Source organism: Panthera uncia (genome assembly GCF_023721935.1).
Source record: "Panthera uncia isolate 11264 chromosome D3 unlocalized genomic scaffold, Puncia_PCG_1.0 HiC_scaffold_8, whole genome shotgun sequence".
Classification (NCBI taxonomy): domain Eukaryota; kingdom Metazoa; phylum Chordata; class Mammalia; order Carnivora; family Felidae; genus Panthera; species Panthera uncia.
In genome coordinates this window covers 55692281-55719111 of record NW_026057586.1, presented here as the reverse complement: position 1 = coordinate 55719111, position 26831 = coordinate 55692281, and the positions used below count along the sequence as shown (strand labels likewise).

Here is a 26831-nt window from a genome sequence, read left to right as displayed (position 1 = left end):
CCCATTTAGCCCATCCCCCCTCCTACAACCCCTTCAGTAACCCTGTTTGTTCTCCATATTTAAGAGTCTCTTCTGTTTTGTTCCCCTCCCTGCTTTTATATTATTTTTGCTTCTCTACCCTTATGTTCATCTGTTCTGTGTCTATAAGTCCTTGTATGAGTGAAGTCATATGATATTTGTCTTTCTCTGACTAAGTTCATTTAGCATAATACCCTCTAGTTCCATCCATGTAGTTGCAAATGGCAAGATTTCATTCTTTTTGATTGCTGAGTAATACTCCATTGTATATATGCCACATCTTCTTTATCCATTCATCCATCGATGGACATTTCGGCACTTTCCATACTTTGGCTATTGTTGCTAGTGCTGCTATAAACATGAGGGTGCATGTGTCCTTTCGAAACAGCACACCTTTATCCCTTGGATAAATGCCTAGTAGTGCAATTGCTGGGTCCTAGGGTAGTTCTATTTTTAACTTGTTGAGGAACCTCCATACTGTTTTCCAGAGTGGTTGCACCAGCTTGCATTCCCACCAGCAGTGCAAAAGAGGTCCTCTTTCTCCACATCCTCGCCAGCATCTCTTGTCGCCAGCATCTCTTAACCATTCTGACAGGTGTGAGGTGGTATCTCATTGTGGTTTTGATTTGTATTTCCCTGATGATGAGTGATGTGGAGCATTTTTTCATATGTCAGTTGGCCATCTGGATGTCTTCTTTGGAGAAGTGTCTATTCATGTCTTTTGCCCATTTCTTCACTGGATTACTTGTTTTTTGGGTGTTGAGTTTGGTAAGTTCTTTATTGATTTTGGATACTAAGCCTTTATCTGATATTTTGTTTGCAATTATCTTCTCCCATTCCGTCAGTTGCCTTTTACTTTTGCTGATTGTTTCCTTCTGTGTGAAGAAGCTTTTTATTCTGATGAGGTCCCAATAGTTCATTTTTGCTTTTGTTTCACTTGCCTCCGGAGACATGTTGAGTAAGAAGTTGCTGCAGCCAAGATCAAAGAGGTTTTTCCTGCTTTGTCCTCTATGATTTTGATGACTTCCTATCTTACATTTAGGTCTTTCATCCATTTTGAGTTTATTTTTGTGTATGGTGTAAGAAAGTGGTCCAGGTTCATTTTTCTGCATGTCGCTGTCCAGTTTCCCCAGCACCATTTGCTGAAGAGACTGTCTTTATTCCATTGGATATTCTTTCCTTTGTCAAAGATAAGTTGGCCATACGTTTGTGGGTCCATTTCTGGGTTCTCTATTCTGTTCCATTGATTTGAGTGTCTGTTTTGGGGCCAATGTGTATATTTTTTAAAAAACATATGCTTATTTCATTTGCACACAAAGTTTTTGCATGTCTATAGGTCTATTTTGAATTTATTTTTGTATAAGACAAAGTGAAGTTCTTTATAATTTATGATTTATTTTACCATCTGGGGTAGGGAGTTTACAAGGATGTAAACACCTTCTGTTGTCAGAAAATGTAAAAACATTTTGTCTTCATTACTGGTGAAATGCGCCTATCTTGATTTGATTCACACTACAATATTTTTCTTTTGTTTTGAAGTTGGTTCCAAAACTTTTCTCTCATATCTCTCCCTGCCAGTCATCTAACCATCCGCCGTATCTTCCCAAAGCATTCTTCCTGACCTGTTGCCTATCACAAATTCAAATATGCCAGCCAGGAATCAAAGTCCCCACCGTCTAGCCCTCTCTGCAGAGGCACATCCACACAGAGCTTCTTCCGTGCCTGCCAGGCTGGTCCACGCATAGACCATTCAGAGTCTTTATCCAAGTGTGAGGCCTCTGTGTCTCTTGTTCTCTGATCTTCCTTTGTAGGTCCATGCCCCCCCAAACCCTTTCCTTTCCTGAAGCTGTCCCACCCTGCACTCTGATCTGTGGACTTGGCAGCCTCTGTCTGCCCAGCTCATGCTGGTGGGAGTGAAGGTCGGGGACAGTGTAGGACTAGCAAGAAGACAGGTGCCACCCCCAGTGTAATCTGCCCATGAGCAAGTGGGACCTCCACCTGTACCTGTCCCTGCACTCTGGGGGCAAGTCTGACCGGAGGAGTACAGCTCCTGCCCTTGTGCTAAACCGCCCTTGTCCCACAAACCACACTTCCCCGTTGTCCTTAGTCACTGGCCCAGAAAGCTCTGATTTTTATGCCCAGCAGATGTTCCTGTCTCCCAGCCAGTGTTGGATAGCCAAGCAAATAGGCTAAATGCGTGCTTTAGGTCCCTGCAGGTCAGAGACAGTTACATATTTTAATATGATTGGTATTTCAGGACAAGATGAAAGTTGTCCTGGAAAAACTAAAACTCTCCTAGGCTTCTCAATGTGTTTTTTATAGTGTAGTATATAGTTGTAGTTTGAATTTTATATAGCAAGGGAATTGTTTCTTTCTTTCTTTCTTTCTTTCTTTCTTTCTTTCTTTCTTCCTTTCTGCTATTGTAACAAATTACAATAAACTTAGTGGTTTAAAACAACACAAATTTATTAAGTTCAGGAAGTCAAAAGTCTAAAATGGGTCAACAGGGCTATGTTCCTTCTGCAGGCTGTAGGGGAGAATCTGTTTCCTTGCCTTTTGTAGCTTCTAGAGGCCACCTGCATTTCTTAACTTGTGGACCCACATCACTGCAACCTGTTTCCATGGCCACATCTCCTTCCCTGGTCCTTTGGCATCCCTCCTGCAAGGACCTTTGTGATGACATTGGGCCCACCTGGATAATCCAGGATAACCTCTCCATCTTGAGATTCCCCACTTAACCACATCTGCACAGTCCCTTTTGTCCTGTAACATACTGTATTCACACATTCAGGGATTAGGGCATGGCTGTGTTTGGAAGCCACTGCCCACAGGTGCATCCCCTTTCCACTGCTGGGCTGATCTGGCCCTGGCCAGAGTGACTTCTCATGGCCAGCCCCCTCCTGTCATTCTCTTGTGATCTCTGCAGCACGCCCTGTGGCAAAACAAGGGATGCATCATCCTTAGCTCAACATATGGGTCCCTCCTTTCCCCAGCCAGCATGCACAGCTGCTTGGCCGTAACCTCTGCTTCCTGAGAGTGCACTTTCTCCTCTGCCAGACCCACTTCTCCATCCCTCAGGGTCAGTGGGCCCAGCCTCCTCCTGCCTCCTGCCTGCTCATTAGTATTTTGTCATGTACCCAGCCTTCCTCCCTTGAGGTTTATGCCGTCTCCTCCCTACCGTTTCCACCCTTACTACTTCATTGGAAGACTGCCACAGTCTTGTTCTCATCCTTGCACATCCTTTGCCCACATGAGCACCTGGTATCTTGAGTCCCTCCCCCCGGGGCCTGACCCTCCTTTCCAGCACAGTCCACCACTGCACACCACACTTGCATAGATCAGAACCAAACACCTTCTGCAGTGTGGACCTTTATTTTTATAAGTTTATTTATTTACTTTTGAGGGAGAGAGAGAGAGAGAGCTCACATGGGAGGGGCAGACAGAGAATCCCACGCAGGTTCCGAGCTGTCAGCACAGAACTCAACTTGAGGCTCGAACTCACAAACCCTGAGATCATGTCCTGAGCGAAATCAAGAGTTGGAGGCTTAACTGACTGAGCCACTCAGGTGCCCCTGCAGTGTGGACCTTTAAGTCCCACTTTGTGGTCCTGTCCACTGCCAGTGCAGCCTTTTCTTCCCCTTATTTTCACAATACCAGTTTTTCCTTTCATTGACACTTGTGGTTGTTGAATTTGTCCTTTTTCTTCCTTCTTGCTTCACACCTGCCCCTGGCCAGGCTAGGCCCCCTGTGTCCATCATTTCAGCCACTCTCTTGCCAGGATCTTCAACTGCCTTGTCCCCCTGTCATCCTCTCCCCATATGTGACCACCCAAACCCCGGCTCTGGATGAATCATGTGTGCCTAACTTCTGCACCTAACTAAGCCACCAGGCACTGCTGGAGAAGAACCACAAAGCCTTGCAGATTGGTGGCACTGCAGACCTACAGTCTGCTGAGAGGGCAGTGCCTGGGCATCTCTCTGGGTCATCAGTCTGAGTGCCACCTGTTTCCTAGGAAAACTCTTCTCTCAGGCACCTGCCCTCCCTCCCTCCCTCCCTCCCAGCAGAAGGAGTCAGTCCCTTGATGGATGTGCTATGTCCTTCCTCCACTTCCTGCCACAAACTGTCACTCACACGTATTCATACATCTTTCCCGAGTTGGATTGGAAGAAATCTTCCTGCTCCTCGTCCCTTTACCTATGCTCTGGAGCTTTCCAGTTTCTGCTTTTCCAGAGAGAATTCATCCACTACCCATCAGTCATCTCATGTCCTGCTTGTAAGTTGCCTTCCCTTCTGAATGTTTATATCTAGAACATAAGTATGCCTGTCTGTCCCATCTTTAGGAAAGCATGCTGTCCCTTGGTCCTGCCCTCCTCTCAATAGCTCATCTCCTTAGTCTGGTCTAGCTTCTTGAAATGTTCACCTGAATTTTCTCTTTTCTTCATTTTCTAAACTTTACCCACCCTCCAAGCACTGCATCCTGGCCTTACTTCAACCACTGCCAAAACTGTGCCCGCAGATGATTTCATCCTTGACTTGACTTACACCTTGACTTACATCCTTGACTTACACCCCCTCTGCTCCAGGACTCTGTCCGTGGTCAGCTGCTGCTTTTGCTTGTTCCCAGCCACTCCTCACCAGGTGCTTCTGAAAGTCCTCCTCTTCTCCTGGGCTTCCATCTAGGGCCCCATTCTGCATGGCTCCCGGGGCATCTCATCCATCCCCGTAACTCAAGTTCTGCCTAGACCTCATGGAGGCCATAACCTCCCAGACCTTTCTCTTGGTCTTCTGGCCTCTTCCCCAGCGTGGCCCTCAGCAGGCTTACACTCAGTACATGAAGACCGATTCCTCTTCTCAGTCTACCTGTGCGAGTCTGCTTCATGGGCTCCTCATCCCTGGGAAGGGCCCTCTACTCTCGTTGCCCTGTGGCCAGCTGCCATTCCTCCTCTCTCTGCTTGAGTATGTCTGGCAATCTAGTCTGCTCATGTTTTGCCCCTTCAGTTCCTTCTCTCGGCCCCTACCATTACTGCCTTCATTTGGGAGTAAGCCCTCCACTTCATTTTGATAGCAACTGTAACAGATTTGTTTTGCTGGAATGATTGTTGTAAATTGTGGTTCTGGTTGTCATTTGTGTACATAGCATGTCTGATGGCTTTTTATGTTGTTCTGTGTGATTGCACACAAGTGTGTTTTGTGTCTGGGTAGAACTGTAATCTCTGTGAAGACTGATGGGTTTCTTTCTTTTTTAAAAATTCCCTCCGCTTTGTGATTCTCTGGGAGAGGTGCACTTTTGAGCATCTTTAATTGGCTTGGTGCTTGGACATGTGCTTCCTCAATAAGGCCTTTAAATTTTTCTCCCCTCAATAGAAGAAGGACTCTGATGTGTTTCTCTGACTCTTAGTTTTTGTTTTTGTTTTTGTTTTTAACGTTTATTTATTTTTGAGAGAGAGAGAGACAGAGCATGAACGGGGGAGGGGCAGAGAGAGAGGGAGACACAGAATCGGAAGCAAGCTCCAGGCTCTGAGCCATCAGCCCAGAGCCCGACGCGGGGCTCGAACTCACGGACCGCGAGATCGTGACCTGAGCTGAAGTTGGACGCTCAACCGACTGAGCCACCCAGGCGCCCCTGACTCTTAGTTTTTTAACTGAAAGTGGAAGATACTTCTTAGGGACTTTGAGGAATTACATAAAATGTATATAAAGTGTTTAGCACAATATAGTGACTGATATATAGTTCACTTTATTAAATGCAAGAATTCATTTTCTAAATGTCTATTTATTTGAGAGAGAAAGTGGGGGAAGGGCAGTGAGAGAGGGAGAGAGAGAATCTCAAGCAGCCTCTGCAATGTCAACAAAGAGCCTGATGTGGGGCTTGATCTCATAGACCACAAGATCATGGCCTGAGGCAAAATCAAGAGTTGGAGGCATAATTGACTGAGCCACCCAGGCGTCCAAATGTAAGAATTCTTAAAATTATACTTCTCAGATTCTAGTCCTTTGCTCTCCCCAGAACTTTCTCTCTGCCCTTCTTGACAGTATTTATTCAGAACACCAGCCAGGACCAAGTCTCTCGAGACTTCATCCTCACTGGGACTTGCCTCTCTTTGACCACAGTAATGCTCTTGGCTGCCCCCATCAAGCATGGCCTATCAACTGAGGTGTTCCATCTCAGTTCCCTGATCTTCTGTGCTTCAGGGTGAGTGTCAAGTCTGAAAACCACCCATCATTGGAGCTTCATCTGAAATCTTAGTGTTGGTAGATACTGCTATGCCACATCTTCTACTCTTGTTGTGATGCTGCTCCTTCCATCTTTATGAGGAAAACAGATATATTTCCTCATTTGCTCTCCTTTGTCTCCTAAAGCAAGGCAAAATCATCATGTGGATTTGGTGTTTCTACTTTTTCTCCCCCTGCTTCCTTTAGCAACATCTTTTTCTTGGACACTCCTTAACACATTTTTGTATTATACCCTGTCCCTCTACATCTCTAAAATCTGTAGTAATCTGTTACGATTTTGGAAAGAAATACTTTGTGTCCTGATAAGGAAATTTCAGCCATCTGTAGGATGATGTGCTGTGGGGGGTTCTTTTGGAAAGAGCTGGGGGTATTTGGGGAACAAAGACACCTTCCCAATTTAACCTCCTAATGGCCCTAGACATGACAGCTTTATTTGAACACACTGTTGTTCTCTCTCAACTTTCCTTATGAAGTCCAAGTGAAAGAATAGCTTACACACTCTCTCTAAATTTAACTTCTGTACCCAGACCTGAATTATATTTTTAAAAATCTATTTTTTAAATATGCCAGTACATTAAATAGAATCTGAAAAACCTGTGTCTGTGTTTTGTTTTTTATAAAGTCTGGATTTGTGTTTAGCTTTGCAGGTGCAGAAAAATGCTGCCATGAAAATTCGTATTTGTTATAACCCCCTGTAGAACAATTTCAGACAAGTAGGACTTTTTCAACCAAAACAGTTCAGTCAAATGTCAAGTTTTTGTGCTTTGAATGTGCTTCCAAATTACTTGCTAATCACTGAGAACCCTATTGTAGTTTTAATATAGATCCTTTTTAGATAATACTTTAAATATTAATCATTAGCCACATTGATGACCATGCATGGCTTTTTTGGTAGTTGTATAAACAAAAATGAAATACCTAATTATACAATGAATTCTCATGTGCTTAGAATCAGATTATAGTCTCTGTCCAGGTGCTCTGTCAAATACTTAAAGTGTGTGCTTGTTTGTTTTACTGTTTGTTTTTCTCTTCTGTATGTATTTTGCTGCCCCATTTTAAGATAACATCATTGATACTTAAGAGTTCTCCTAGGAATAAAGAAGATGTGAGATATATATATATATATATATATATATATATATATATACACACACACACACACACACACACAATGGAATACATACATATATGGATATATGTATACATACATCCATATATGTATGGAATACACACACACACACACACACACACACACACACAATGGAATATTACCTGGCAATCAAAAAGAATGAAACCTTGCCATTTGCAACAACATGGATGGAACTAGAGTGTATTATGTTAAGTGAAATTAGTCAGTTACAGAAAGAAGAATATCATATGATTTCACTCATGTGGAACTTAAGAAACAAAACAGATGAACTTAGGGAAAGGGAAGGAAAAATAAGATAAAAACAGAGAGGGAGGCAAACCATAAGAGACTCTTAAATACAGAAAACAAACAGGGTTGCTGGCATGGTGTTGGGTAGGGGGATGGGCTAAATGGGTGATGGGCATTAAGGAGGGCACTTGTGATGAGCATTGGGTGTTATATATAAGTGATGAATCACTAAATTCTATTCCTGAAATCATTATCACACTATATGTCAACTAACTTGGATTTAAATTTTAAAAAATTAATTAAAAGAAAGAGTTCTAGGCAAAAACATGTTTTGAAAAAAACACTGTGTGTATTATATTCACACCTTTGGTTGGGGTTTAAATCACAAGGCATATTGAGGGCAGAGAAAGAAGTATATTTTAAAACTAGACTCCTTGCAAAGTGAAGTCATTTAAGCTGATTAATGGCTGGTACTCTGAAGAACGGAGAGAATTCTCATTCATGTTCATTTCTCATGTTCTCTAAAGCTGTAAGTTCTGGGGCAAAACTGAAGATCCATCCTGAACTCGTAGCTCAGGTATTTTTCCTATTCTTAGAATCCACTTCTCTGTAATGGTGGGATTCAAAATACCAGAGGCCTGGGAAATGGTTTAGCACATCTGAAGTAGTGAGGCTGGACAGTCTGATCAGGATTGCCTGTTCCTTCTTGGGATGGGGGAGGCTTGGAGCTCCTGTACAGTCTGCTTATCTGCAGTTCCAGCTGGAAGCTGAATGTCGTGTTCAGAGATGTTCAGAGGAAGAGAAATTAAAAGAAGAAAATAGTGGTATTCAGAATCAAGAGTAGATAGTTTTCACAGCTCTTCTCTTTCAGTGAAAGCAAATTTATACTAGAAATATCTTTGTCTTTTTTCCTAGAAGGGTTTAGTCATTTGGGGAAAAAATATGTGGTTTATTGTTGTAGACACTACACTCAGATATTTGTGGCATCTACTCAGTGATGGCCAGTGAATTATCAGACAACTTCAGAAGTTATTTTTAAAAGTTGTTTCTATGCAGTATTTTATTTTATACTGTGTGGGTTCTTTCTCTTTGTTCGTAAAGATTTTTGTTGGTATAAAGCTTCCTAAATCCAACAGTATGTCACCCACTCTGCTAAGTGTTTTCTTTTTGTTTCTGAGACTATAATTCAGTCAGTGGGTAGGTTAGGGTAACTGGATTTACACACACACACACACACACCAGCCAAATTTCTTACTACCAATAAGGTCAGTAGTTCTGGAGAAATGAGAATTTTTGCATCTGAGATTATAGTAAAATAGATTCACAAAAAAGCAGTAGGAATTATATCCACTAATTTATTAAAGAATACTTTTGTTGTATCATGAGTTCTGTGTTCTCTTTTTGTAGAATGCTTCTTGTTATAATCTTGGCAGCAGTTTGGGATACAGAATTAATCTATGAAAAATGTTCAAAATAACAAGGAAGTAGTCTCTAAAATGAGAGTTTAAAAATACACAATCAGCCATCCTTCACTGCCATCTTAACTGAAGCCTTGCAGCGAGTTATGTTTAATTATGTAGGTGATGATTTTTCCCCATTAGCCTAACAAATAGATGGCAAAAATAGGCATCAGTTGAAAAAGCAGGATTTGAAGCATGCCTTGTTGCCTGGCCTGTATATCCGTGATGAACAGCTGCGGTGAACTGCTTTGTCTGTTTAGCGAAGACTCCTAAATATGTTGTTTAGTCAGTGGATTGATTAATGACAGATTCCCTTAAAGGACAGCCATGTGACTCTTAATCTTTTTTTAGGTCTGAGACCCTTTTGAACATCTAATGAAAGCTATTGATAATCTCCTTAGAGAAGTGCTTAGATCCATTTGCACACGAAATTTTAAGGAGGCTTCTAGAGTCCCTGAAGACATCATAGATGCCACTCTTACTCCACCATTAAAGTCATGGACCCCGCCCCTGCCCCCACTATTAAAAACAGCTACATTAAGATGTAGTTTAGGCAAGAATAGAAAAACAAATGTGCATATGTACATGATTGGATGCTCTGTGTGAGTGTGTGTATGTATATATGGATGTATATCTGTGTCTATCTATGGATTTACATATATTCAAGATCTCCATTTTCTCTGTGATTAAAACCAGAGGAAGCCAGGAGGGATTCTAATATTCCTGATAGGTTCTAGTGTTAGCTCAGGTGAAAATCATAAAGCTCCCTGAGGAGAAAGCAAGAAAGGAGTTTCATAACCTCTCATAGTCTGCCAGTATTTGCAGTGAATAGACTTGAAAGATGAAAGATTCATTGCAAGATACTGTACCGGGGGTTTGGGGGGAGGGAAGCTTTGAAGCTTTAGTAATGCACCAGAAAGTTGGAATTGAAAAGTAGGTGCAGAAATGTCATTGTCCACGAGTTGTCTATAAAGTCCTTGAAGGTATCAGGAGATATTGATAACATTATAAAAGTAAAAATTATCACATTATGGAAAATTTGGGTATTTCTTCCAAGCCTGAAACCTGGGTGTCAGTTTAAAATTCCCTGCCATCTTTGTCCTCTGCATCCAGCCGGTCATCAGGTACTGCCTGTCTTGTCTCCTGCGTGGGTGGTGAACCTGCCCCTCCCGCCTGTTCCCAGCTCCGGCTCTGCATTGGTTGTGGTCCTCATTGTCACTTGTCCAGCCTCCTGCAGTGTTCTGGATTGCAGTTCAGCACATGGACCCGGGTTTGAATTTGCAGTCCAGGTTTTTACTGACTAGCTGTGAACGTCTCTGAGCCTCATAGGTGACATGGGGATTGTATAGTTCCAGTACAGTGAGTTTTAAGGCTTAAATGAGCGGAATTAGGTACTATACATGGCACATGGCAAATTCTCAATTATCGGTAGATATTAAAAGCCTCCGTAAGCATCTTTCCTATTTCTAGTCTTGCTATTTTTTAAGTTAATTCTCCATACTGCCACTAATAAGATCTTTACAGAATGCAAGAATTTTTTTTTCCTCCCCTCTGCTTAAAAGCTTTTTCTGGCAATTCATTGACTAAGAATAAACTGAAAGTTCCTTAACGAGACACACAAGGCTTCTTGGGACCTATGTCCTATCTACTTGCCTGGCATCGTCATCACTTAGTTTTGGGGGGGGGGGCGCACACTGATTTTTTAAAACTAATTATAATGCCATTTAAAAATTCTAATAAGACAGAAGAGTGTAAAAAGGCTTTCTCTCTGCTGGCTCCCCTTTCTAGGTGAGCCACTCAAAATGATTTCATGTATATACTTCCAGGTCTGTATTATGTAGTTATGCAGATATGTGAATAATGCTTATATAAATAGTTGTGTTCTACTCATCTGATGCTTGCTTTATATGTATCAGTATGTCATGGCTATCATGACACCTCAGCAAATTCAGGTCTTTTTTTAATAGCGGCATTGTATTCCATTATATTGTGTCTGTTTTCTCTCCCTCTCTCTCTAAAGTTAGTTTTGCATACATTGCTGTGGTAGGCTTATAATTGAGTTAGTCTTCCCAGATGGATACTCACGTGTCCTAATGATAGTTCCGTTTACTCCCCTGACTTAAAGAGCCACCTTTAGTCCGTATTAAGTTCTCATATGGCATTTGGGGATCATTTAATGGTCGTATAGTACATATTCAGACCACACATTTTAGAGATTTTAAAAACTCATTCTACATTTTAATTAAAAAATAAAAGTTTAAGAATTGTTGAAGTCTTTAGTGAGTGTGATGATGTTGATCTAGTATACTGATTACTCACTCATACACTAAAGCCAGACACACATTGTGGTCTCAGGAGGCACATTACATAACCTCTTGTGCCCCAGTTTCATTATCAGTAAAATGTACGTAATGCCTATTTCATATGGTTTTTATGATGATTTAATGAATTGGTATTTATAAAGTGCTTAGAACAGGATCTGGCCCAGAGTTAAGTGCTACGTAAGTACTTGTTGTATGAAAGCCATCTGTACATGGCCTGATAAAGGACAGTTCAAGCTCTATACACATCCCTCCTTGTTCCTTATTCCTCAGTTTGTTTAGTGAGATAATTGTACCTATTATAAGTTGTTGGCTATGATAGCAAGTGTTTGGTGGTCCTTCAGATAGACCTGTATTGTCCTGGATATTTCGATCAACTGTAAATTTGGACTCCTTTTGTTTTATCAAATGTTAAGTTAACAAGAATATCACCCTCAAAACCTGGCAGGTTGATTCTCTCTACTTCTTGTAACTTCTCTTTCATTGTATTTGTCTTAGGAGAATGTTTCTTCATGTTCCCTTCTGCGGTATTTGAATGATTTTTTTATGCTACCAATTACATGACTGATTGTTTCCCCATTGAGTAAAAAAAAATCATCAAGTGATGACCAAGAGTTAAATTCTCTGTGGTCAAGTTGTTTGTATCACAGTTTGCCTACATAAGACTTCTTGCTATCTTACCTGTCGCATTTAAAATCGTGACATTTCAGCCTAGGAGATACACATTGAGATAGTTTGAGATTTTGAAGATGTTGCTGAGATAAACCATCGAAGAAGAAGACCACTAGATTCATAGGCAGTGGTATTTGTTGTCATAAGAAATCTTGATACATCATCTGCATATAAAATCCATACAAACATCTTTCCTTTTGACAACCATCATGTGAAGGATTGGAAACCAGCAGCCTGTGGTTCTGGACCAGGCCTTTGCATGGCATGCTAAAAGTGTGTGCTTCAGTGGCTATGACTCCCTTACATGCCTAATTTCTCCCAATTCTTTTGGCACTGAACTGAGATCAGGGAAATACCACTGATTTCCAACTCTTGCCTGTGAATAAAATAGAATGCCTGTGGGCATTTAGGTAGAATCTTCCACTTAGATAATCGACACTGTTCTGTAACATATATCCAGCTAATGGTCTGCTGGTGCTGATGGCCACCAACCTGCTGCAGTCTGTAGAGTGGGTCAAAAATAATCATTATGAGCATAATCTCTCTTGTAATGAGCGTCTCAGTGATAAACAGAGGAAAATGTCCAGAATTTCTCACGCATACCCACCAAGTGTCCAAGAGCTGCTTATGCCATACATTTATGACTTGGGAACAGAGATCTACTGGCACACACATGTGATGAAGAGTGCCTTATGCATCAAACTTCATAATGGGGTTTTGCTATTAGCCTGTCTGCTTTGCTCTGGGCATGGTGTTTTGTTTTTGTTTTTCCTAATGCTCTGACTCATCTTACTTTTAAATAAAAAGTGTATAATTTGTACCTGCTCTTGCTATGTGGTATAGAACTGTGAGTAATTCTTCTTGTCTATCATCAGTGACAAAATTCATTATTTTGCAATTGTCTGGAAAAATACAATGACAAAACAAAACAACTTAACTTCTGTACCCCAGAGTGCACGGTGCACCCTTGGAAATGCCCTTGAGGCCTCCACCAGGTTTTGTGTCTCTTGTTCCATTTCCACATCTGTCCGCAGCTGTGGAGCAAAGAGTTAGCAGAAGATTTGGGTCCTTAGTTACAATCTGCTGCTAAGCAGGTTGTGTGACCTTGAGAATGTCTCTTAACCTCTCTGGGTTTGAGTTTATTTATCTCTAAAAGTTTTTTTCAGGTCCACAGACCTTACGATTTTTTATGACTGAGTTTAACAGACTATTGTTTGCTCTATGTGTGATTCCAGCTCCCTTTTGTCATCATAAAATATAATTTTACAACATGGCTATCAGTTATGTTCATAAAATATATGATATTTAGAGAAGAAAAAAATTAAATGTGCTATGAATAAACCATTAAACAAAAGAGATTGATGAAAGACAATGCTATTTCTCACTAAATGCTGCCTTTCAGATTGTTAAAATGAATGTTTGGTTTTTTATTTGAAACCCTCCAAAGAATGCTGTAGTCATTTTAGCCATGCAGCGTCCCTTACAATGTTATCTAAAGCTCCCAAATTTCACTCAAAAAAACCTCTGAAAAAGCTAACAAGAGTAATGTTGATCATCCTAACTCCTGGCTGTGAATTATTGTCAGTATCTTGAATTTGTCATTCACATGTGAAAAGAAAGTATAGTCCATTCCATAGAATACTGGTTCCTCCCCGTCTCCAGTTTTGTATTTGAAGTTTTGTTAAAACATGAAAAATGTTCTCCCAGTTTTTAACAGCTTCTTAAATTTCCTTTCAGCGTTATTAGTATACTCCCCGTGTCTCGCCTTCCCCTTCGCTTTCTTATCAGTGTTGTGTGTACACACATGTATGCGTGTGCAGTGCTTTTGAAGTTAACCAAGAAAATTTCAAAGCAGCGAACAGGAGGCAGTCACACAAAACCTGTTACATACAATCTGCGGGAAAACAGAGTAGATGTGAGAAGAAGGCTGGGGGAATTAAACACACACATGACATTTATTTTTGCAGAAATAAAATATTCTTGAGAAATCATTCATTCTTGCCATTTCATTTTGGGTTTTGTCATCCTTTAAGTTTCTCCTTGGAAGCTTCTAAAATGATCTGTGAATGTTCTTAACGACATTTTACAAGCCAATTTATAAAGCTATGAAAACAATTTCATGTTCATATAAAAAAGGCATTCACCCAGCTGTAGAGGATGGTGGAGTAAACTATGATACATACACACAGTGTATGTGAAATATTTCACACAGCTGTGAAAAAGAATGTGGACGTCACTGTGACCTGACATGGGGTGATCTCCAGGGGACATTAGGAAGTGAAAAAAGACACGTGCAAAATAGTATGTATAGTATGCTACCTTTTGTGTCAGAAGGAAGGGAAAAATAAGACAAAACATAAACATAAGTGTTTATTTTTACAAAATGAAATCCAGGAAGGACAGGCCAAAAAACAGCGAGGTTGGTTACCTATAAGAGGTAGAGTGTGGCGGATAGGATGTGGGAGGGAGAGGCACTTCTTTGAGAACTTTTTTTGTATAGCTTTAACTTTTGGAAGCATGTTAACATTCTACATATTAAGAGATAAAAATAAATTATTAAGAACCGAAAGCACATTTAAATCAACGAACTCGACCATATTTCAAGTGAATACCATAACTGCACTAAAGGCAGAGAAAAACATGAATCCAAGTAGTATATGAACACAGTTTTTAACTATATACCCCATTCTTGGATGGCAGAGCAGGGAGGGAGAATTGCAAGCAAATCTTGAAATTTTTCTGTAGATATGTTTATTATAGGAGTGTAGGTGATATAGTCCTGAAACTATAACAGATACGCTATAGAATTCAGTATATGAATACATGTGTGGACCTTGTTGGAGGAAAAAGACAAAAGTGGATGGAAAAAGGCAGAATAAGCCCATTAGGGATGGATTGGAATTAGACTTATCTGTCTGAACTTGACGTTTATAAAATATACATAAGTATGCATATATGTACATATATGTGTAAATGTTTATTATGTATGTGAATGTGTGTTTTCTATGTGACTGTATAATGAAGGAATTTTGACAACACTAATTTTGTGATCAAAATTAACATCACCAGAAAGAGGAGTCATGGATATCATCATGTGGCTCCAGATGTGATCTCCTGAGGACACATCATCACCCATATAGTATACTGGCAGAAAATGCATAACCCGAATGTAATCATGAGGAAACATCCAACACATCCAGAATGAGAAACTTTCTATTTAACAGAATGTTGGAGGGTAAAGACTATGTTCTTTAAAAATGTCAATGTTATAAAAGATAAATAGTATGAAAAATGTTCCAGATTAAGGGAGAGTAAAAAGGCATATCAACTAAATTTAATATCTGACCCTAGACTGAATCCTGTTCTGTAGGGGGACAATGTTACAAAGTGCATTGTTGGATAAGTTGGAAACATCGGAATATGAATGGAAGATTAGTTAACAGTATATAAATGTTAAATTTACAGAAGTTGATAACTGAACTGTTGTTATGTAAGAGAATGTTCCTGTTCTTGGGGAATGTACACTGCCTGCTCTTTGGGAAAATCATTTAGTACTTAAGGGTAAAGGGCTCTCGAATGATTTAGAAAAAATCATAAGTACATGTGTATGTATCTGTGTATATCTATATCTGTGTACACAGATGTATGAGAGAGGGAACAAAGAGAAATGATAAAACAAATGAGGTCCTCTACTATTGTTAAGAATAACTGGGTCTAGGCAAAGGCTATGCATGTTCTCTGTATTATTTTGTTCTTGCAACTTGTAAGTTTGACATTATATCCACATGAAAATATTTTTTTCCAAAAGAATAAATTTCACCCTAAAAATAAACACTAATATGTAACTAGTAATAAACAGTAATAAAATTAGTGATTAAAAATCAGCTCTTGATCTAATAGAACTACTAGATTTCAATCATTACTTTCTATTAGCATACTTATAATTTATCTGCAATTAAGAATAAATTGACTAGTAATGCTGAATCTGCTCAAAACTGCTCAAAAGTAATAATAATTTAGCAAGGCTGTGGGAAACAAGGCTAGTATTAAAGAAAATAATATGAATGGGAATACATTAAAGTCTATTACAAAATAGATTCCATTCACAATAACAATAAACATTGAAAGGTATACAGAAATAAATGTAAGAAAGCATTTTTGAAGCCTGTTTGAAAATTTTAATAACATGTGAAGTCTGTTTGAAAATTGTAAAAACATCTTGGACAAACAAAAGTGATTAGATCAAATGGAGAGGGAGCAAGCTCCTGAATTAGAAAACCCAATATGATAAAGATTGCTCTCTGGACAGTCATTATAAGCAAGTGAGACAATGTGATATAGGCAAATACACCAATGAACAGAATAGGAAGGCCAGAAATAGACCTACAGATATGTAGAAACATGATATAATGGTGATAACTTTGCTGAATAATGAAAACTGGAGACTATACCAAAAATTTTGCCGAATACTCTGTTTTCCATATGAAAAAATAGATCCTACCTCACACCATAGAACAAAATTAATTCCAGTTGTGTTGTAGATTTGAATATTAAGAACAGAAGTTTTAAAAGAACACCAGAAGAATGTCCATGTAACTTCAGGGTTGTGAGGGATTTCATAGATTAGATGTGCACACTGTACAGGGAATAATTGGTATATTTTACTACATTAAAATTAAAAAAAAATTCTCTACAACAAAGTTACCATAAAGAAAACAAAGAGCCAAGTCATAGACTGGGAATAGGTAATCATTATAATCAACAAAGGATTGTTTCCAGAGTGTGGCAAGAATTCCTTAAAATCACTAAGGAAAAACGGGCAAAAGGGATAAATGGGGAGTTCATAGGCCATGTAGTTTGTCATACGAACTGTTTCATAATGATCAAATGATCAAACACTCTTTGTGGGCCAAATATAGAAAAGCAGCCTTCTATCTGTAGAATCTATCTTTAACTATATATATCACTGGGATTTCAAACTAGTACAGTAAGTCCTTGATTGTATGCATAGCCACACCAAGTGTTTTAATATCAAATTGTGAAGATATTTCAGTAGCTAATGTTATATCATGAAATTTCATAGGACCAATCCTTTCCGGAGCACGAAAATGGTTTTCAGGTTGGAATGAGATTAGAAGGCATTGACCCCCGACATCCATCTGTATTCTGTGTACTGTCTGTAGCTGAGGTAAGAGATGGTGTTACTGTCTTGGGCTGAGTAGACAGTGACAGAAGAGAATTTTCTAGAGAATAATGAATTTGAGTGCCTTCTGTTATAAACAAGTTCCAGTACATTATGGATTAATTTTAGTCAGTGATGGGTGAAATACATTTCTTAATGAATTTTTTTTTCCTTCTCTGAAGATTAATCTTTTAATAAGTCCTTTATCACCAGCAGTTACCCTTGTTTCCATTGGTAAAGTTTTCATCTGAGGTTGATGAAAATCAGTGAATCCCACAGTGTTACTTTTGTCTGTTAAAAGAGACATAATTATTTAAGTTTTAGCTGAACTAATGAGAAATGTATATGAAAAATGCCTATGCACATGAATTATATATTTATATAAATGCAAGCATTTTATGAAAATTATATAGAATGAAGAGCCATTGATGAAAGTAAATGGCTTATAAGATGTAATATTTACTAAATGTTTTATATTATTAAAATGATGAAAACTCTGTATTTTTAATAACCACATAAAAAACACTATTCACTTAATTTACTGATTGATTATAGCTATTAAAATTTGTATAGCATCTCTTAAGGATGCATTCCACATTGTTTTATTATTTCCTTTATTAGGTATGCTAGATCTATATGTTAGAGTTGAAATGAGGCCATGTCCATTTTGGTTTTGCTCTGTACTTTAGCTTACACTGTCTTGGGATATGAATCCAAGCTAGACAGCAGGAGGTGGGGTTTCTGAAAGCAATATTTAACAGGTATTGAATTAACAAATAAACTTTTTGATTGATGGAGATGTAAATTGACCTCAGATTTCTAGAATGAGTAAAAGGATATTTTTTTATAGAAAAAATTCTAGATACTTAAAAGATAGTGTCTGTCAGCATTTTGCTTTATTCAGATGTCCTCTTTAAATTTGTTTTTTTTAAATTTTTTTTAATGTTTATTTTATTTTTGAGAGAGAGACAGAGAGCTAGAGACAGAGTGGGGGAGGGGCAGAGAGAGAGGGAGAAAGAATCTGAAGCAGGCTCCAGGCTCCAAGGTGTCAGCACAGAGCCCAACGCAGGGCTCGAACCCATGAACTGCGAGATAATGATCTGAGCCGAAGTCGGATGCTCAAACTACTGAGCCACTCAGGCGCCCCTCTAAATTTGTTTTTTTAACACAAACACATTTGTATGGAAGGATTTGTTCAAATATGTTGATGGCACTGACAGAATATATGACAATTTTGTTAATTTTGTGTACCCTTCAAATGTGTGACACTTAATGAAGGATTGTAAACATTCCATTTTACAGGTGTGTGGTTACCGCCTAAGACTTCATTTTGATGGTTATTTAAGCTGCTACGATTTTTGGACCAATGCTGGTTCCCCTGACATTCATCCAGTAGGGTGGTGTGAAAAGACCAAACATGAATTGCACATCCCTAAGGGTAAGCCAGGTTGGAAAGAGAGGTTGTTTTATTTTAACAACATTTTATGAAACACTAACAAGAGAGCCTGGTGTGAATTGATTTTCAAAATGAAAGTTTAACCCACAAAAAGCAGTAAGACTACAAGGACACCATTTTTATAAATGAATAAATGTCTTTAAAAGAAAAACACCATTAATTACTAAGGTCAAATATTCTGATAAGGTACCTAAGGCAGAAATTAAATCTTTTGAGTTACATAAAGTTTATTAAAACCTTATAAGGAATGAAGAAACTTATTTTTCATCACGATTGAAAGGAAATATTTCACTTAGTCACTGATGTCATACAGGGAGGAAATTTGATTCACTGTATGTCATCTGTTTCAAACAAATCTTGGAAAACAGGGAACTATGAAAGAGAAGACAGTTTCACAATCTGCTTTCTTTTTTTGGGAATTGAAAATCTCATCTTTGCCTTTTGTTATGTGCTAGAGGACCTGGTGCTGGTAGATGTGACTGAAGCCTTTTTTATTTGCTGTGTGCTGGTGAGATGAGGATTTAATCAGTTGAGATGCCTGTGGGCCCATTTCCTTGCACAGCAGATTTCTGTATACAGTCTCCTGCTTGGATGTTAGAGTATTTGATGGCCGTGGCTCTTCTGGAGTCAGTATATAGTCATTTCATTCTCCGTAACCAACTCAGAGTATCCTTGGGGGATCCGTCCCTAAGACTAATGGCAGAATCCCTAAGATTGCTGGATTTCATGAAAGCTGGTCACAGGCTCATTCATTCAGTAGGTATTTATGGAGCCCTTGCTGTGTGCAGGCACTGGGGACAGTAAACCATCTGCGTCTTCATGAGGCTTTCATTCCAGAGGGGAGAGCAGTAATAAAGATAAGCTATAGTGTCGAGCAGTGACTGGGTTAGGGGACGGAGAGCTTGCTGAGGAAGGGCGTGAGAACATCACTTCCCATACACAGGTGGATGAAATGAGGGAAACCAGTGAGGCTCCTTGGCTAAGAAGCCTGTCAGAGAGAAAAGCAAGAGTAAACACCCTGGGGCTGGAGCCTCTGGCCACATTGAGAAATTTCTGAGGCGATGAATGTGGCTGGAGCAGAGAAAACAAAGGCAAGAGGTAGGAGATGGAGTTAGGGATCTAACCCTGGCCTTGGAGACTATGCAAGGAGTTTGACTTTTATTCTGTGTAACACTTAATCAGAAAATATTTATTGAGCCCCTCTTATCTGGGCAAGCACTGTGTGAGCCACTTTAAGGCACATGGAGAGGAGGAAAAGTAAAAAATGGAAACCCCATAAAGATAAACAGCAGAAATCTGGGGCTGCCAGATGGTCTTTGGATTGTGGAGGGGTTTCTGTAATTTCCCCAAGGGCTGGCTCCCTGGATTGTTGCATCAGTAGGATCTCTGACATTCTCAGTGAGATGACTTCTTCAGGGTGATGATCAACTCAGGAACTTTGTCTCTTCCCTTTTTCCATGTTGGAAAGCCTTACTAAGAGATGAGACTCCCATCAGGCTACCAGGGTACCAGTTCCATATCTTAATGAGTTTAAAAAATTTGTAGGGAGTGGCACGCCTGATGGGAAGTCACAACAGTTTTGAATTTCATACGTTAAAACACATTGAAACAATTTAGGGATTTTAATTTAAGTCTTTTGTGGTCTGCTAAAGGACATTGAATTTATGACAGAAGACTAGAGAAGGCTAATGTATTTAATATGCACATGGTTACATCCTGTGGGTATTTTGAGCAATCCATATTTTTTTTAGGTTATAGAAAAGATAAATTTGTTTGGATGGATTACTTGAAGGCCTGCAAATTGCAAAATGCTCCCAAGAAATTATTCAGAAACCGGAGTTCTGTAAGTATTTTCTTCCTCAGTATAAATCAGATTTCCACTTGAGCTTAAATGTCTTAAAATCCACTATACATTCTGTTGTATTTTAATCTTTTCAGAATCCTTAGCTTCCTATGACTTTTCTCACTTAATTTGTCAATTTCCTATGGTCATATCTTTTTTCCTCCTTTAAATTTACAATTAAATACTTTAGTCAGAGGCAGAGAGTTGAAGATTTTTATATTTAAATCCTGCTAAAATTTAAAATGCCTTTTAGAAGTGTTTTTTCTTTTTGCTTCCAATGAGTTACTTGTTTCAACTTACCTTTAGTGTTTTGAGACTGGTAGTTATCACAGGTGGACTTTGAATAAACCCAGCTTAGTTGGATTTATGTGTAACAAGAAAGAGGGTGACATTTCATACAGATTCAAGGGGCATATGAAGATTCGGGTAGAGCATACTCCTTATGCCCTGTGTCCCCAGCAACCTACCAGCTCTTCAGGAGAGAATGAGAGTAAGGGTGCAGAATAGATAGTGAAGAGACAGAAACAACTCTCCTTGTCCCAATATATTGTATGTATACTCTCTAAGTCCCAGGACTGGCTAATTACACCCTACAAGAAGTGGAGTTTTATTATTGTAATGTTATGGTAAATCATAGCCCTTACTGGTTTTTAATATGAAAAAATATGTACAGATGCTACAAAAAACGCGTTTGGATTATTTTTAAGTTTATTTGTGGAATAATGCATGTATTTCTTAAATATTGAGAAAGCCACTATTTTCACATCTCATCAAAGTAAATGATAATTTTGGTGCTAAAGAGCCTGTCTTTACTACTCCAAATTCTGATGTTTGGAAACTATTCAAAAGCCTACAAGGAGCAGAGAAAATTACTTGACACTCCTGCATTCAGTAAACATCATATTTTAAAATTAATACCATTTCTTCTAAGAACTGAAAAGGGAAGATGATAATGAGGAGGGAAATAAAAGTTTCCTGCATGCAAATGTAAAAGCTGGTTACCTGGGTTTTTGTTATGAAGGTTAACTTTGTTAACAGTTTACTGCAATATTATTACTAGCATTTGCTGGTTTCATTCCGGAGGGTAAGTGTTGATACCCCTTAGACTGTTCTGATGCTAAACATAGAAGTTTTGACAGTGGCTCAGTCCTCTTTGGTGTCCTGTTTCTCTTTGTGCCTCTTCCGTCTGGTGCTGTGTTAGAATGGGCCAATGCCTAAAGAATTTCAGGTTGGAATGAAGCTGGAGGCCGTCGACAGGAAGAACCCTTCCTTGGTGTGTGTGGCAACCATAGCAGATATTGTTGAAGATCGCTTACTAGTGCATTTTGACAATTGGGATGATAGTTACGATTACTGGTGAGACACCAACGTGCGTTTTATTTTCGTGTGTTCGTGTTTGGTGTTAAGAATTTAATTTCATTCCAGTCCTGTCACCATTCTTTCTGTTCTTAGAGTAATGAACATCAGGAATTTAGTGACCAACTTCTCACTACCTTCTCTTCCACGTGAATTGCCGAATTAAAGAACCCGAGAAACTTCTCCATTCTATGAGAGGTTACCTAATGAGGCTTCATCTGAAATAATATGACCAGTTCAGGGCCCTTCACTATAGTGTGTCTAGTTTGTGAGGGAAGTATTTCTATGAAGAGGAAGTTAAGAACTTGCAGTATTTTTTTTTTCCTGAAAAATGTTGAACTCAGCCTGTCATATTTTTTAAAGGGAAGATTCACAGGGAGAACGGAGGAGTGAATTATTTGAAAGCCTGTGGGGAGCAGAGAAAATGTATGCTACGATACCATTAAACTAACATTGCATGAGTTAAAAGGGTTTTCTGGGTAAAAACCTGAAATATAGAAGAGGGAATGGCAAAAATAATTTTTGTAGCGTTTCTTCACAGTATATCCTGAATAACCAACACGTCTCTGCCTGAGGCTGTGGTTCTTCATGTGCATGAAGGGGACCTGGTTTTCTTCTTTGAACTAAGATAAGAAGTAGAACTTGATTAATTGTTCTATGTGTCTTAGGTAGAATGGTCTGGGTTCCTTGAAACGGAGAGGGAGAAAATGGTAGGCATATGGAGTCTGATTGGTCTGTCTTATTAAACTTTGGGCCGGCCTATTAATATTTTTCCTTGCTGCTAGCAAGAAGTGGTGGAGGAAGCTTCTTAAAATGTGCACTCCTTGGGGATATCACTGGCAGTTCGGGTTCTAGTCAAACACTTTTTGAAAATACTTTTAAATTTCAAGAGAGGTTTGGTCACTTAGCTTATAAAATACAGTGCTAAAAATTACTTCTGATTCTATTTAGCTACAAAATATTTTAGTTATGTAGTTCTATCTTCCATGGAGTAATGAATGGTCATTACTCTTGGATTCTTTCTCTGGCACGGAGTCATATAGGCTCTGAAATAGAATCCTGTTTTGCAGGTGTGATGTAAATAGCCCTTATGTCCAGCCAGTTGGTTGGTGTCAGGAGAATGGAAGAACTCTGATAGCACCCCAAGGTGAGTGGACTGGCTTGGTTTTCTTTGAAGCATCTCTGTGTGAGTGGCAATGCCTGTTTTTATTTTTGTGTATGCAAACCACATTTCAACACGAAGTGTGTGATAAAAATACTGTGCAAGATTCTATTGACTAAGTAACCCACATGTCTGAAATCTGCTCGTCTTTCCCATAATGAAAATGGACTCTGTTTATAAAGATGTATTAGGTGGCCATTTAAAAAAAGGTTGCTAAAAAGTTTTACCCAATGAAATGAGTACCATTGCTGCAGATCCGTATTTTGAACTAGCTATTTCCACCTACATACTTTATCTTATAACTTATGTTAATTCACTAATTGAGCCATAAGATTATTAAATACACTTGACTTTGGGGTTAAATGACAAATGGCGAAATCTAAGGAGTGAGAATTAGCCGTGAGTCTCCAGACTTGCCAGAACTCTTCACCACACCAACTTAATGGTTCAGCTAAACACCAAAGTAGGGATTTTTTCTAGTTATTTGTATTTTTTCTCACTACAGAAATACTAAGTATTTAGAGACTTTCTCTATCAAATTTATGTTTTATAATTTGAAAATTAGTTAGATACAGTGGCTGCATAAGCTTAGCATTTTCACAATACGTATTCTAGGAGAAAACAGTTTCTTTCAATTAAAAATGTGCAGGAAGAAAAGTAGAGTATGTAACATGCCATTCTAGAATGGAGCAGATATTTAGTGTTTTTATTTGAATGATTCTAGAATTTTACTGTGTTTTAATATTTTTTTCTTAATACAGAAAAATAATAAGGATTTGTCGTCAAAACGGCTTGAAAAAAATTCAAAAACTAAAAACTAATCAACAAACAAAACCAAGCCAAATTTTTAAAAAACACAACCTATTTAAACTATCCAGTTAGCTAGAAAAGTTTTATAAAATGTGTAACATCTTCCCAAATTCTGATTTTGATACGCAGACAGATTTAGAGTTGTTTGTCCTATTTTTCTGTAAAACTGGCTAAAGTTAACTTTAGAGTAATGTTCTTCAAGATGAGGTGAAGTGTTTGCGAGATCTCAGAACATGTTTGAGTTGGTGTGTCTGGAGGTAGAGCACACTCTGTTTCCCATTTCCTTTAGTGGAATCACTTCTCTGCTGCCTGTAGCTTGTTCTCACTAGACTTCATGGATAGAGTCTGTGGTTAGGTTCATCACCTCGTCTCTTGGTGCTGTGTCAGTCGAGAAGTAGTCTGTGTAGTACTTTAAGAATTGTATGTCCAGAATCTTTCTTTGCTTTACATTTTCTGATGTTTATTTGTTTTTGAGAGAGAGAGGGAGGGAGAGGGAGAAGGGGAGGGAGAGGGAGAGAACGAGCGGGAAAGGGGCAGAGAGAGAGGGAGACACAGAATCCGAAGCAGGCTCCAGCCTCTGAGCTGTCAGCACAGAGCCTGACGTGAGGCTTGAACCCACTGACCGTGAGATCATGGCCTGAGCCAAAGTCAGATGTTTAACGGACTGAGCCACCCAGGCACCCCTGTCCTGTCCAGAATCTTTCCATCATTAGCGTGAACTGAGAATTGAGGAGGCAAAGCTCCCATACCCCAGATAAAGCCAAGGCTTGAAGGTTCTGCTTGATGGGAGCAAGAAACTATTTAGTTCATAAAGTGAATAAAGTACCAACCTAGGTTTGTCATTTTCCCCATGGAATTGATTGCATATACAAATACCATTACCATTCTGAAATTTGAGTAAGCGTTGTCCCCATAGACGAATTTAGTGATAGTCTATGCTTTAGGGTCAGATTTTCTTCCCTATGACTTAGGTTTAAAATTCTGAGGAGATTTTGTCCTGTTATACAATGTCTGAATTAGAATCTTTCAGTTAACCTACCTCTAAACCTTATATACTTGTTGGTGTTTCTTTTACACATTACAGAGTGTTTTTATATAGTAAAATACTACCCTCCTCTAAGCCCCAATTCATACAACCCTTTGTTTCTCTGTAGCAAATTCTTTACCTACTTCTTTTTCCTACTGAGATATAATCCACGTATTATAAATTTTGCCTTTTAGTGTATAATTCAGTGGTTTTTAGTAGACTCACAAGGTGGTACAACCATCACCATTATCCATTACCAGAGATTTTTATCACCTCCCAAAGAATGTCATCCTCATTTTCTTCTCCCTCGCAGGCCTAGGCAACCACCACTCCCTATCTCTGTGGATTTGACTGTTCTAGACACTTGGCCACACGTGGAATCATAGAGTATGTGGCTTGTGTCGTAGCTTCTTTGATTTAGTGTAATGTTTTCTGAGTTCATGTTGTAGCATGTCTCAGTACATCATTCCTTTTGTTTACAAATAATATTTTAGTGTGTAGATATACCACATTTTGTTTATGCATTCATTAGCTGGCCATTTGGTTTGTTTTCACTTAATGACTCTTATGAATAAAGCTGCTATAAGCTTTCATGTTAACCTACCTCTAGGTAGTTTTTGAGTGATATGTTTTAATTTCTTTTGGGTATAATTCTAGGAATGGCATTGCTGGGTCATAAGGTAACTCTGTTTGAGGAATTGACAAACTGTTTTCCAAAGGGGGCCACACAGTGTACATTCCCACTGACAACGAATGAGAATTCTACTTCCTCCACATCCTCACCAGTATGTTACTGTCTTCCTGATTACAGCCATCCTAGTGGGTAGAAGGTAGATCTCGTCCTTTGGATTTGCATTTCTATAATGACTAATGATATTGAACATCTTTTACTGTGGTTATTGGCCATTTGTGTATCTTCTCTCAAAAAATATCCATCCAAATCTTTTGCCCACTTTTAAATTGGGTCATTTGTCATTTTATTATTGAGTTGTAAGTGTTCTTTGGATATTAGAGGCTGCAGTTGTTTTCACTTTCTTGATGGCTTCTTTTAAAGCACAGAAGTTTTTAATTTTGATGAAGTCCAATTTACCTGTTTTTTTTTTTTTTTTTTCCTTTGTTGTGCTTTTGCTAAGAAAGCACTGCCTAATCTTTGGTCACAAAGACTTGTCACTAAAGACTCTGCTTTCCTATTGATTGGCCTTGGCAGAATTATTGAAAAAACAGTTGACTATAGATACATGAGTTTATTTCTGGATTCTCAATTCTATTGCATTCCTTTATATGTCTACCCTTAGGCCAGTACCAGACTATCTTGATTACTGTAACTTTGTAGTAAGTATTGAAAATAGGAATTGTGAGTCCTTTAATCTATTTTCTTCTTTCTCAAGATTGTTTTGGCTGTTCTGAGTCACTTGCAAACATATCCCTATGAATTTTAGAATTAGCTTGCCAATTTCTGTCCAAAAAAAGTCAATGCAAATTTTGATAGGGATTGATCTGTATCAATTTAGGAATTAGCCATCTCGAAAATATTAAAATTTTCAACCCATAAACTTGGGGCACCTTTCCACTTCTAGTTTTCTTTCAATGATATTTTGTAGGTTTCAGTCTGTAAGTCTTATACTTCATTAAATTTGTTCCAAGGTATTCTGTTTTTTCTTATTTGAAGTGAAATTTACATGACACACAATTAACCATTTTAAAGTGTATAATTTAGGGGCGTCTGGGTGGCTCATTGGTTAAGCATCTGACTCTTGGTTTCAGCTCAGGTTATGATCTCACGGTTCGTAGGTTCAAGCCCCACATCAGGCTCCATGCTGACAACCTGGAGCCTGCTTGAGATTCTTTCTCTCCCCCTCTCTCTGCCCTTCTCCTGCTCAAGCTTGTGCTCTCTCTCAAAATAAATGAATAA

The 26831-nt window shown here is 38.8% G+C and overlaps 1 protein-coding gene across 4 annotated transcripts in view; it reads left to right on the top strand.

The window, feature by feature from the left end:
* Positions 1–26831, top strand: part of L3MBTL4 (L3MBTL histone methyl-lysine binding protein 4) — a 448796-nt gene that overhangs the window by 153362 nt on the left and 268603 nt on the right. For all 4 annotated transcript variants that reach the window (XM_049620399.1, XM_049620400.1, XM_049620401.1 and 1 more), the window contains exons 6-10: positions 17167–17271; positions 18568–18703; positions 20473–20564; positions 21766–21920; positions 22991–23067. In XM_049620399.1, the coding sequence (XP_049476356.1) occupies positions 17167–17271; positions 18568–18703; positions 20473–20564; positions 21766–21920; positions 22991–23067 (565 nt within the window). The remainder of the gene's footprint in view (positions 1–17166; positions 17272–18567; positions 18704–20472; positions 20565–21765; positions 21921–22990; positions 23068–26831) is intronic.